Source organism: Eucalyptus grandis, chromosome 9 (genome assembly GCF_016545825.1).
Source record: "Eucalyptus grandis isolate ANBG69807.140 chromosome 9, ASM1654582v1, whole genome shotgun sequence".
NCBI classification, from domain to species: Eukaryota; Viridiplantae; Streptophyta; class Magnoliopsida; order Myrtales; family Myrtaceae; genus Eucalyptus; species Eucalyptus grandis.
The window spans coordinates 16,124,955-16,137,371 of NC_052620.1; the positions used below are offsets into that span (position 1 = coordinate 16,124,955).

Consider the following 12,417-nt stretch of genomic DNA (forward strand, 5'->3'; position numbering starts at 1 on the left):
GCACTCTCATTTGGTTCTTCAGAGCCTTCTCTCTTATACTCTTCTTCAAATTATCCATTGAGGTTGGTTTGGAGAAGTAGATGACCGTTGGAGAGTTTTTCGTTGAGTTGCTATCCAATAAGGTATTGTCCATATAGCTTATTTCCTAAGACTTTTACAAAGTAACCAAAAATAGCAACTACTGATGTCTTCTTACTACAATCTCTATACTTTATTTCAATTTTGTTGCAGTGCAAGTCTAGATTTTTCAACGGCTTTTTAGCTGACCCAATGAGCATCAACTAATGTACTTGGTTGTTACATTACCACTAACTTGATCTTTATTACTTCGACAAAAACATCATCAATATCTAATCTTTTGGTTGACTGATGTTGTTTGTAATAACATAATATTTGCAAACTTCCTTGCTATGGATCATACCATGGATGTTGCATAGTCCTTTATTCCAAACATCTGCAAACAACATAGTAAGTAATATATTAAGGATAGTTTAGGCATAATCAAAATCTCTTGAAGATGTTTTCTCTAACAATACATACCTCATCATTTCGACATCTATTTTGAGCAATTTGTGCAATTCTGGAAAGACATAAGATGAGCATTAGATAATACCCACGCATAAGGGAAAATTTCAAATAGAGCCTAAAGTATCATCATTTTCTCAAATAAGGGCCTAAAGAAGTTACTACGATCGTTTCAAATAAGGGTCTAATTGTTGTCCGATAAAATATTATGATCGATCAAGGGTATTTATTGTCAAAAGGTTTCTTTAATCTAAGTATTAGTTAACTTAGATTAAAAATTGAAAAAATAAAATTTTGTTTTCTAAAGAAAGAAAAAATGCAAGCGAGAGGGCTAACTAGTTGGGCTAGCCCTCCTACTAGGGCCACAACCCTATTGTTGACGGGGTTGCTAATGCCTCGATGAGGGTCGACAATGCCAATAAAATCAGGTTAGGGCCGGCAGAATCAAGAGAGGCTGCAATCCTCTCCTAGACATAGACAAGGTCTGCTAGCCCGCCCCGATCTGGCGGCCCTTGAGGTCAAGTCTTGTTTTTTCGAGACATATAAGATTAGTTCAGACTCTTATTTAAAATAAGGTTTGTTTCAGATTTTATTTGAAAAAAATAAGGATACTTCAAGTTTTTATTTAAAATAAAGTCCATTTTAAGCTTTTATATGAAAAAACGAGAGTATTTTAAGTCTATTTGAAATTTTCCACTCTCATAATTTGGCATCGAGAAATAAAGCTGGAAAAAGTTAATTTTCACTTTTCTGAAGGAAGGAATGTATTCCAAAGAAACAAAAAAGAAGGATCCTTATCCTAGTAGATTAGGGGAAAAGAAAATCAAGCAAAGCAAAGCGGGGAATCCGGGAGAGGGACCAGGGACCTCTGGATGGCTCCAAAAGTCGCCACGCCGCAAAAAAATCTGCCGACCCAGCCGATGTGACCTCGCCCTTCTCCCTAGTCCTTATCCCCTCTCTCTCCTTCTCTCTCTCTCTCTTCTCCCACAAATTCGCAGCACAAAAACCTAAAAATCGCACACCCTCTCTCTCTCTCTAAACCCATCGCCATGATGGCCTCCAAACTCCTCGCCTCCGCCCTCCGCCGCTCCTCTCCTTCCACCGCCCCTCCCCCGCCCCTCCGCCGCCTCCTCTCCACCGCCGCCGCCGCCGCCGCCGCCGCGCCGAGCCCTACGAGGAGGCCTCCTCCGGCGTCGTCATGAAGGGCGTCCGGATCTCCGGCCGGCCCCTCTACCTCGACATGCAGGCCACCTCCCCCGTGGACCCCCGCGTCCTGGACGCGATGCTCCCCTTCTACCTCCACCGCTACGGCAACCCCCACTCCCGCACCCACCTCTACGGCTGGGAGTCCGACCTCGCCGTCGAGTCCGCCCGCGCCCGCGTCGCCGCCCTCGTCGGCGCCTCCCCGAAGGAGCTCGTCTTCACCTCCGGCGCCACCGAGTCCAACAACATCTCCGTCAAGGGCGTCATGCACTTCTACCGCGACAAGAAGCGCCACGTCATCACCACCCAGACCGAGCACAAGTGCGTCCTCGACTCCTGCCGCCACCTCCAGCAGGAGGGCTTCGACGTCACCTACCTCCCCGTCGGCCCCGACGGCATCATCGACCTGGACCGCCTCCGGTCGGCGATCCGCCCCGACACCGGGCTCGTCTCGGTCATGGCGGTGAACAACGAGATTGGGGTCATCCAGCCCATGGAGGAGATCGGGGGATTTGCAAGGAGTTCAATGTTCCCTTCCATACCGATGCTGCTCAGGCGCTGGGGAAGATCCCCATTGACGTTGACAAGTGGAATGTGAGCTTGATGTCCTTGAGCGGGCACAAGATTTACGCGCCGAAAGGCATCGGGGCTCTGTACATGAGGCGGCGGCCCCGGATAAGGGTCGAGCCCCAGATGAATGGTGGTGGTCAGGAGCGGGGCATCAGGAGCGGGACTGTCCCGACCCCGCTCGTGGTCGGGATGGGCGCGGCCTGCGAGCTGGCGATGAAGGAAATGGAGTACGACCACAGGAGGATCAGTGCTCTGCAGGAGCGGCTGCTTAATGGGATTAGGGGGAAAATCGATGGGGTCGTGGTTAATGGGAGCATGGAGAGAAGGTATACCGGTAATTTGAATTTGTCCTTCGCGTACGTTGAAGGGGAGAGCTTGTTGATGGGGCTGAAGGAGGTGGCGGTGTCAAGTGGCAGCGCCTGCACGAGCGCGAGCTTGGAGCCTTCGTACGTGTTGAGGGCGTTGGGAGTGGAGGAGGACATGGCTCATACGTCAATTCGATATGGCATCGGGAGGTTTACTACAGAGGAAGAGATTGACAGGGCGGTCGAGCTTACGGTGCAGCAGGTGGAGAAGCTAAGGGAGATGAGCCCGCTTTACGAAATGGTCAAGGATGGTATTGATATCAAGAGCATACAGTGGGCACAACATTGATTGGATGGATGAAACCAATGGCTGTTTTGTATGTGCACAAGAATGGAGACCTAACAGGTGATGAAAGATGAAGAAATTGGAGTCCTGACAAAGATTGGTCCATGAGCTGGAGCTGCGCTTATAATGGAGAGGTGTAAGAACTCTATAGATTTTTGGTTTGTTACCTGAGTATGTTGATCACAAAACACATTTTCTTAGTATCTGAAGTATTGAAGTAGCCAGTATCTTCAGTATATTAGCTGCTGTTTCTTGTAGGATAAATTGGTTCAACCAATAAACTGGCTATACATGAGGGCAGTGTAATTTGTGCTAGTTTGAGCTTGATGTTCAATAAGCACTTTGGTATTGGAGAATATGACAGAGCACCTCGTCAATTATTCATCCTTGTGTGTTAACAGGGGTTTTGCTCATGCGAACTGAACATGTAACAGATTCCGACGTTGCTCATTGCTTCAATTTAGGTTTCGACAGTTGAAGAATATCACATATATGTGAGATGAAATAATTCTTGTTCTGTGTACATGGTTCGTGAACTATGAAGTCTCCAATGGGAGACTGATCCCCTCACCTGGATTTTAATGCAAGATTATTTCTGACTACTCTTTTGATGACAATCATTTTGCATCCTAAACAAGAGGCTCTCATGTACCTTCTGCCTCTGGATCACTTCTTAATAGCTCATGCATCCATCAACATGATTGATTGAGCTAGATATATGGCTGTGATTCCTATGATTGCAGAAATAATGAACCGCATCCTGCTAAAGAAGCACACACCTACTTGACCCTGCAGCTGCTATAGTAGCACACACCTACTTGACCCTGCAGTCAGGTTCATAATGGGCTACATGGCCAATTTGCACCGGCTTTCTCAAGGCATGGTACTTTATCAACTGTTCCAACGACCAAAAGAAATTCAGTCATCAGTGTTAGCAAGTTTATGTTTGGGGACATATGGCTAGTGCTAATCTGTTGTCCTACTTGACTACTATTCCAGATGATAATACACTTCCAAGCAGTCTCAAGCAATCAATCTTTGGGATCAATCCAATCTTCCATTTTTTTTTTTTTTTTTTTATTTTCTATATGCCTAGTCTTATATTTTAGCCCCAGTCTCTACCTTTATATTGTCCAGGTTCATGTAAAAAAGAAACACTAATAGAACAGGAAACAAGAGATGCCATCTTCTCAGTTGCCATGTTTGGCCTAATATATTCAAGGTGCTTAACATCCATTCAGAATGTCAAATGAAAAAAAAAAAAACTTTCAGGTTATAGAAGAGCTCATTGCCATCAAGTGCCAAACCCCACAGGTCTATACTTGGACTTGAAATAGATGGAACTGCATCACAATCAACTCCCTGGGTAGTTTAATCCAATGAACATGGAGAAAGTGTCTGAGACCAGCAAACAAGAAAGCTGCAATTGACACAGAATCAGACAGTAAGAGATGAGCTCTGCAAAGGTAGGTCAATTCTTTTTAATGATGTTGGCATGCCTGCAATATTTTAGATTTGATCTGTTAGCAATCATTCGTTTCTGGAACAGGGAAGATATTTTCACAATTTGGGGGACAAGCTGTAGCATGTTAGAAGGAATTAAGTGTGGTTATGGCAATTTTCGCATTATTTAAAACTTATCTGTAGCATGCATGATGAGGCCACAATAGCATTGCTTGCAAATTGAACACTGAATGTTTGGTAAATCAAATGACTGATGAATCTTCAGGATAATATAATCCATTTATATACTATTCTGGTATGAATTGGTCTAGTACTTCATTTAGTTGACCAGTAGTATGTTTAATATATCTGGATAGCTCGGACCGTGTTCGTTTCCTATCATCAGATTGGAGGGGATATTGCACGGGCATAATGATATGGCTGTCTGCTATGGGTTTCATCAGTTAGGTGGAGACCCTGATCTTCACTCTTCTGATTCTCCAAGCATTGGTAGGCTGAACTAGTTGACTGCATCTTTTCTCTTTCTGCATCTGCAGGTCCTAGACCTGCATATCCTTATTCTGTTGTTTTGGAACAATAACTGTGACTGGATATTTTCACCTGCTACACAAGAACTCTTAGAATTTTCTGTTCCCATCTCTCATTCAAGTCTGTACATACTCTGTTGTGTTTAGCTTAATGTGAGCTTTCTTGTGGAAGACTCTTGAAACCCCGCTAACTCCCATCAACATAATTCTATGTTTCCTCCTCTAAATCTTTCGCTTTCTTTTTTCCATTCAGTTCTAAATTTGGTCATGCTTTATTGGCTAGGGCAGCACTGACATTGTAGACATTTGAGTCCTTTTGCTCTTGACAATTAACAAGTAAAAATGTCCACTAGGACCTTTCTAAATTATTAATTACCTAAATGCTTGCATTTGAGGTGTAGGACTCATTTGGGATAATTTTCTGTATGTAAATACGATGCTGAAGCTTGAGTGACAAATTCCACCTCATTGGTATTTGGGCTTTTAAGTGGAATCAAGTACCGTAGGAGAATAATGGGTCTGTTTTCAGTGGCCGTCTTATTCCTATTCACTAATGTTTGAGCTGTAGCATTTCTGGAATGATTCTTGGATGGAAAAGTCCTCTTCGAATGTCTCAGTGGAGTATGCTGATGTCAACATTGAGGTGCATGCCTTTCATCTTTTCTCAGTTGAGGTATATGTATCTACTTATCTCATAAGCCTAAATGGTGTTAGATAATTTAAGGTGCCAGTTGCTATTTTTGGTATATTCCTAGTTCTGTCTGATCGTTGATGCTCTTTTAGTTTGTCCTACACCTCCTCTCCAAAGCAACCAGTTTGATTCGATGGCATTTTTAAGCATCACATTCGGAAGTTTATTCTTCATGTTTATCTCATGGCTTTTCCTCTCTGCCGGTTCCCCATTTTCAACGGGGAAGTTGGATATTGTACTTTCTCAGGCTGAATAAATTTAGCTTGTGGAACATGTTTAGTTGTCTGCCACTGACTTAATGCAAAGAAAAAGGAGATGGGACTGCTTTGTCCAGTGCTGAGATGGAATAAACTTGATCCACCTTCAAGGGAAGAGAAGCTGAGAAATGGCCTCATATGCGAGTTTTATCAGAATAAAATAAATCCTTATGTTGATCATCCAGAGTGTGCTGATCTGATATGGATGCAAAATTAGCTAGGGCTTTAATCTTGTCACTGTCAACCAGAATCATTAGTTATAATTTAGTACGCATTCGATGAATCAATGAACAGACGAACAATATGGTTATACTGTAAGGCTGGATTTCTGTGTGTTGCCAATCACTTCATTTGAAGTCACGTCAAAAGGGCGGCACCGCACGGACTTGTCTTCTGTTGCATGGTTTCCTGTACTGCTAATTTAGCTGCTTCTCGTGTTGGCATCAGATTTTGTTAAGAGAAGGATGGTTCCGAGGCACAGCCTGTACCTCTGGCAATGGATTGTGTTCTGTTTCCTTTCTTTTCTCTTAAATGTTTATGCAGAGACTTCCATTTGGCTGTCTATTCAGCTTGAGAAGACGACATATTCCTTTCATTTGATTTTTCTGTTTGATTACGACGTGATCCTCAGCATGTTTTCATGCGATTCTCCACATGAACAGGGTTTTAAGACTTCTGTTGTCATGGCATATGCTTGTCAAAAGATTGAAGTCCTCTTTTAAATCGGTAGGATCCAGATCCCGGCAAAATAAAACATGATATAGACAATTTTTTTGGTGAGCATCAACTATACATCCTTCCTTTCTAAGGGTTGAGAACAGCAAGGCAATTATATAATAGGAAATTACTTAACCTGTTTCCCTATATATGTTCTGTTGCTCCGTGACTGAAACGGTACTTTACTGGCCACCTGAGTTTGGTTCAATCCCGGAAAAAGTGAGAAAATCCTGAACGTATTAAATTGGTGTCAATTTTGTTTTAAATTTTTAATGGTATAAACTTTGTTTTAAATCTTTTGACTTAGTAAAAATTTAATCATTCCAACTAATTTTGGTTGGATATTGTTGATGTGGATGATGGTCGACTTATGTAGCGAGTCTTTGATGTGAATAACTATTAATAATATTTTAATAATTTTTTTATTTTTTATTTTTATTTTTTTGATTTTTTTATCTTATTTTCTTCCCTATGCGGATGACTAGTCACCAGTCATGGCCAAGTGGGCTGGCTGGCCCTCGCTTGGCCGAGGGCGAGGTCAAGCCTTGACAAGAGTCGAACTTGCCAGGCTAGATTTGGCGAGGTCGCCCGGCTTGACAAGGGAGGGGCGGCCTTACCTAGGCTGTCCTCATCGAGACAATGGTTGGCCTTGCTTAGGCTAAATCTAATGAGGTCAACCCTCGCCGGGGCTTGGCCTCGCTCGGCCTCGCTCGGCCATGGTAGGTGGGTGCCATTGCTTGTGGCTAGTCACCCACAAAAGAAGGAAAGAATGAAGAAAAGAGAAAAAAATTCAGAAAAATAAATTAAAAATAAAAAATTATTAAAAATTATCTATGTTAATGTTGACAATACTACCTAAGTTAGTCGATATCTACGTTTACAATATTTCGTTAAAATTAGTTGGACGATTGAATAAGTATAAAGTTAAAAGGTTTAGAACTAAATTAACACTAATATCATAGTTTAAGGACTTGTTTGACACTGTTCCTATTCAATCCTTGAAATATTGTTTTATGAGGACCGAAAACAAGAAGGAAGCAATAGTTGAGCACAGCACTATACCCCATAACATTCTTCCAACATCAGTCTAAAGGATTAAGGATGATACGTGTTGGCTAGAGGTGTTAAATGGGTTGCATAACCCATTTATAGACCCATTTATCGTTAAATGGGTCATTAATGGGTCAAGCTTTCTTTCATAAAGCACCCATAATGGGTTTAAATGGGTCAAGACTCGAGATATATGGGTTTAAATGGGTTAGAGTTGACCCATTTATGACCCATTTATCAACCCATTAAAAATGAACCTATTTATTTTCACTCAAAATCCCACCATCTCTCTCCTCTCTTTAACTTTACAATTTTTTTTATAAAAACCGAAATTATAATTATTTTTTATTTTTTTATTTTTTATTTTTTTCTTCTTATTTTTCTTTCTTCTTCCTCCGGTCGCCGGCACGGGGCGATGGCCGGCGACCGGCCGAGCAAGCCTCGCCTTGCCGGGCGGCGAGCGGCGTCGGGCGGCTCGAGCTCGCCGATCTGGCGAGGCGATGCCGCGAGGCTCGAGCCTCGCCGATCCGCGAGACTCGAACTCGCCGGCGTCGGGCGAGGGCGAGCTCGCCCCGGATCCGCGAGCGGAGGCCTCGCCGACGTCCGGCGAGGCTCGAGCTTCGCCAGGATCCGGCGAGGCGAGCCTCGAGCTCGCCGGATCTGAGCCTCGCCGGCGTCGGCGAGCCGGGCGGCGAGCTTGAGGCTCGCCGTGGCCGGCCGCCGCCGGGCTGTCGTCGTGGCGGCTAAGCGAAGAAGAAGAAGAAAAAAAAAAAAAGAAAAAAAAAAGAAAAAGAAATATTATATTCTTAAAAATAATAATAATTAAAAAATTAATTTTAAAAATAAAACATTAATTTAAAAAAACAATTAAAATTCGCTTTTTTTAAAAATAATTATTTTAAAAATTATAAAAATTATCCATTAAATTTGTGTTGTATAAAACCATTTTAGCAATATCATTTTAAAAATATATATATAAACTTTTTAGGTTTCGTTAAATGGGTCGGGTATGGGTCGGAAACGGGTCGGGTCGGGTATGGGTTAAAAATTTTACACTGTAATAAATGGGTCATAAACGGGTTAAATGGGTCGATTTGGGTCGGACCATTTATGACCCGACCCAAACCTGACCCGACCCACCCGTTTAACGGGTCTAGTGTTGGCAGGGAAGCAGATACAAAATCAACCGGTCAAATATACTCTTACAGGCCAAAATGCTTTGCGATAGTATATGTATGACAAATTTCATGCAAGAGGTTGTGTTCGGAGGGCAATATAAATATTTGGGATTAGAGCATTTCCAAAAGACATCATGGAGGAGTTAAAGTCTCGAAGTCGCGCTCTTCTTCTTCCCATCTTTCACCCTTCTCTTTATCTTGAAACTAATCATTCAAAAGCATGTAAACTGTGAAAGCAAGAACCATCTTCCACCAGGTCCAGGTCTACCCACTTTAGGTCATCACCATCTACTCAAAGAACCGGTTCACCGAACCCTACAGAGTCTCACAGAGAGATTTGGCGATGTCTTGTTCCTTACATCGTGTGTAGACCGATTTGGCGATGTCTTGTTCCTTACAGCGTGTGTAGACCGCTCGCGCACCCTTGCAGGGAAGCACCTCAACTGCAACACCACCACCATGGAACATACCTCGTATGATGATCACTAGCACAACTATGTCTAATTCATGTTCACATGTTTAAATATAGGCATTAGTTAATGCCGGCACGAAGGTTACAGGAACTGCCCTAGAATGGGCAATCTCTCCTCCTAAACCAAACCCAGACAAACTGAAGAAAGCTCAAGTCGAGATCGAAGCCAACATCAAGCAAGACGCCTCATTACGACCAAGGCCTACTGAACCTGAGTTACCTCCAACAAATTCTCAACGAGACGATGAGGTTGCTTCTACCAACCCCGCTTTTAGTACGGCATGAATCGTCAAGCAATTGCAACGTTGTTTGGTATCATCCGCCCAGAGACACCATGTCATTAGTGAACTCATGGAGCATCCACTGGGACCCTAAGCTTTGGAAGGAACCGGCAAAATTCATACCAGAGCGATTTGGAAATGTTGGTGATCAAAGAGAAAGGTATAACGATGATTTCAAGATTCTTCCGTTTGGTGCTGGACGGAGAGCTTGTCCGGGGGCTAATTTGGGAAGAAGAGTGTGTTGGAGAAATCCTCGTGAAGAGTTTTGAAGTTGACAAAACGTTTCCATCGATCTAGTCGAAGGTCGGACTACGTTGGTTAAAGTCTCGAAGACTTCCGGACAGCCAAACTCAAGACTCAAAGTCTATCCTCATTGTGATCCTTTGCGCTCCGTTGAAGAAAGGTTATCCCGCCGAATGTCTTGTTCGGGATTTAACCTTATCATCCGGAGAAGATCTCATGGATGGAGAAGACGTGTCGAATCCTTTGATTGATCAAATTTGATTCAATGACTGAAGATTCGATGATTGTCTAAATATTATTGGAAGGTTCTACTTATGGAAACCGAGATCCCGATTGTATGGGCGAACAGATTGATGGGCTATCAACACGTTCCTTTAATAGCTCGAATGATCTTCCTAATTGATTCCGTCCAACGGGTAGATTGGAGGAATTCCTTTGGAAAGTGCCAACGGGTATGATGGCATAAAGGAGTATATAAGGAAGATGTTCTTAGTTGTTTAAGAAGTGTGCGCGATAGAAGAATTCCAAAGTCTGAAGCTCCTATTTGTTTAGATAAATCTCTTGAGCGAATACTTGTATACAAAAGAGAGTATATATTTGTGAGAGACCTTGAGGAGGTGTGATAGAACATCTACACTGTGGAATCAAGGCAAAGCTGTGCTGTAACTTCTCTTTTGATCATAGTGAAATCCAGCCGGTGGGGCTGTCGGTGCGGAAGAGTGGACGTAGGCTTGGAATAAGCCGAACCACTATAAATCCTGTGTTTGATTTTCTCTTCCTTACTCTCTCTACATCGATCGTATTTCAATTTGTTGCTTCCGTATTTGAGAAAAATTGTTTGTGCGCCTATTCACCCCCTCTAGGTGTTTATACTAGCAATATCAATTGGTATCGAGCTGTACTTACTTTATTTGAAGTGTATTACTTCATAGTAAAAGATCCATGGCTAGTATGCTAGCACCGGGGGCGATGGAAGGGCAAAGCAATACCCGACCACCTTACTTTGATGGAAATGATTACAACATCTGGAAGAACAAGATGAAAGCTTTCCCTACGATCAAAGGATCCTCGGAATGGGACGTTGTAGAAAAGGAATTACTCCTACCACGCATCGTCTCTGAAAGAGGAAAAGAAACGAAGAATCCAGCGGAATGTCTCGGGAAGAAATAACCAAGAGACAGACACTCGATGCAAAAGCAATTTATTCCTTATATTGTGCTTTATCACCAACTGAATATAATAGAATATCTTCTTGTGGTACATCAAAAAGAAGTTTGGGACAGATGCATATCACCTATGAAGGAACGGTCAGTGAAGGAAACAAGAATAAACATTCTTCTCGGTCAATACGAAGCCTTGAGAATGAAGCCGGGAGAATCAATATCGACATGTTTAGTCGTTTCGAGATATTGTAAATGGTCTTGAAAATCAATGTCAACCAACTTCGATCCCATGAAGGTAAACAAGCTACTGCGTGGACTCTCCAAGGATTGGAATCACATAAAGACTTCGATAAGAGAGACGCAGAGAATTATGCCACTATCTCGATGAGCTGATTGGAACTCTTCAGTCCTATGAAGTGGAAAGGATCAATGAAGATGAAGATCCAAGAGGTAAGAAATCCATTGCATTAAAATCAAATGATGATTCGATGTTACAGATTCGAAGAAGATATGGACGATGAGGAGCTTGCTCTCATGATAAGAAGATTCAGAAAACTAAACAAAAAAGGAAGAAGGTTCAACTCAAAGAAACAAGGCTTTCAAAGACAGCGAGACCAAGTCATTGATGATGAGGAACCAAACAAAGATGTAGTCCTTTGAATGCAAGAAAAGGGACACATCGGACCCAACTGTCCTCTTTTGAAGAAAAAGAAAAGAAAAGCTGAAAAATTTCGAAAAGCTCTCAAAGCTGAAACACTGGTGATCTTGAATGTGAAGAAAGTGATAATGAATATGCCAATCTATGTCGATGGCACAATCGGACTCGGACTGGATCGAGACTTAGGATCGGACTCGGACAAAGTGAATTTGAGGCAAGTAATTTTAAAATTCCTGTCAAAGTTTCTAAATATATTGAGGAACTATGCGTTAGTCTTAAGACTTCTCTCAAAAGTATTTCCAAACTAAAAAGGAAAACTCAGCCCTAAAACAAAAGGAAAATGTTTTAGCAGAAAAGTTAAAAGTCTAGACTTGTGCATTTTCCAATCTTAAAGAAAGTGAAGAAAATCTTTTAAAAGAAAATGCTTTCTTAAAAACAGACTTATCTAATATATCAAAGAAATTTTCTATGGGATCTGAAAAACTTGAGAAAATTCTTTCAGCACAAAGACCTTACTTCAATAAGTCCGGTGCAGGTATGACAAGAAACAATTCCCTTGATTGATTTTCCTAAAGTAAAAAGAAAGAATTAAGAAAAGGCTTTCAGTGAGGTTTACAAAAATCACTTCAAGAAAGTCTTTGTAAAACCTCGTAGGTAGAAATGCTCTCGAGATGTTCTAAGTGCAACAGTCCGGATCACTTTGAAAAAGAGTGTCCTATGGTATGGAAACCTATTAAGAAAGTATGGGCTAATCTGTTTATCTTACT

At 42.1% G+C, this 12,417-nt stretch overlaps 1 protein-coding gene across 1 annotated transcript; it reads left to right on the forward strand.

Moving 5' to 3' along the window:
• Positions 1 to 1,501: 1,501 nt before the first annotated feature.
• On the forward strand, positions 1,502 to 3,401 carry LOC104418408 (cysteine desulfurase, mitochondrial). Its single transcript, XM_010029744.3, is given in 3 exon segments — positions 1,502 to 1,685; positions 1,688 to 2,234; positions 2,237 to 3,401. Coding segments are annotated over 3 exon segments (1,374 nt in total). The 5' UTR covers positions 1,502 to 1,574; the 3' UTR covers positions 2,953 to 3,401.
• Positions 3,402 to 12,417: the final 9,016 nt, after the last annotated feature.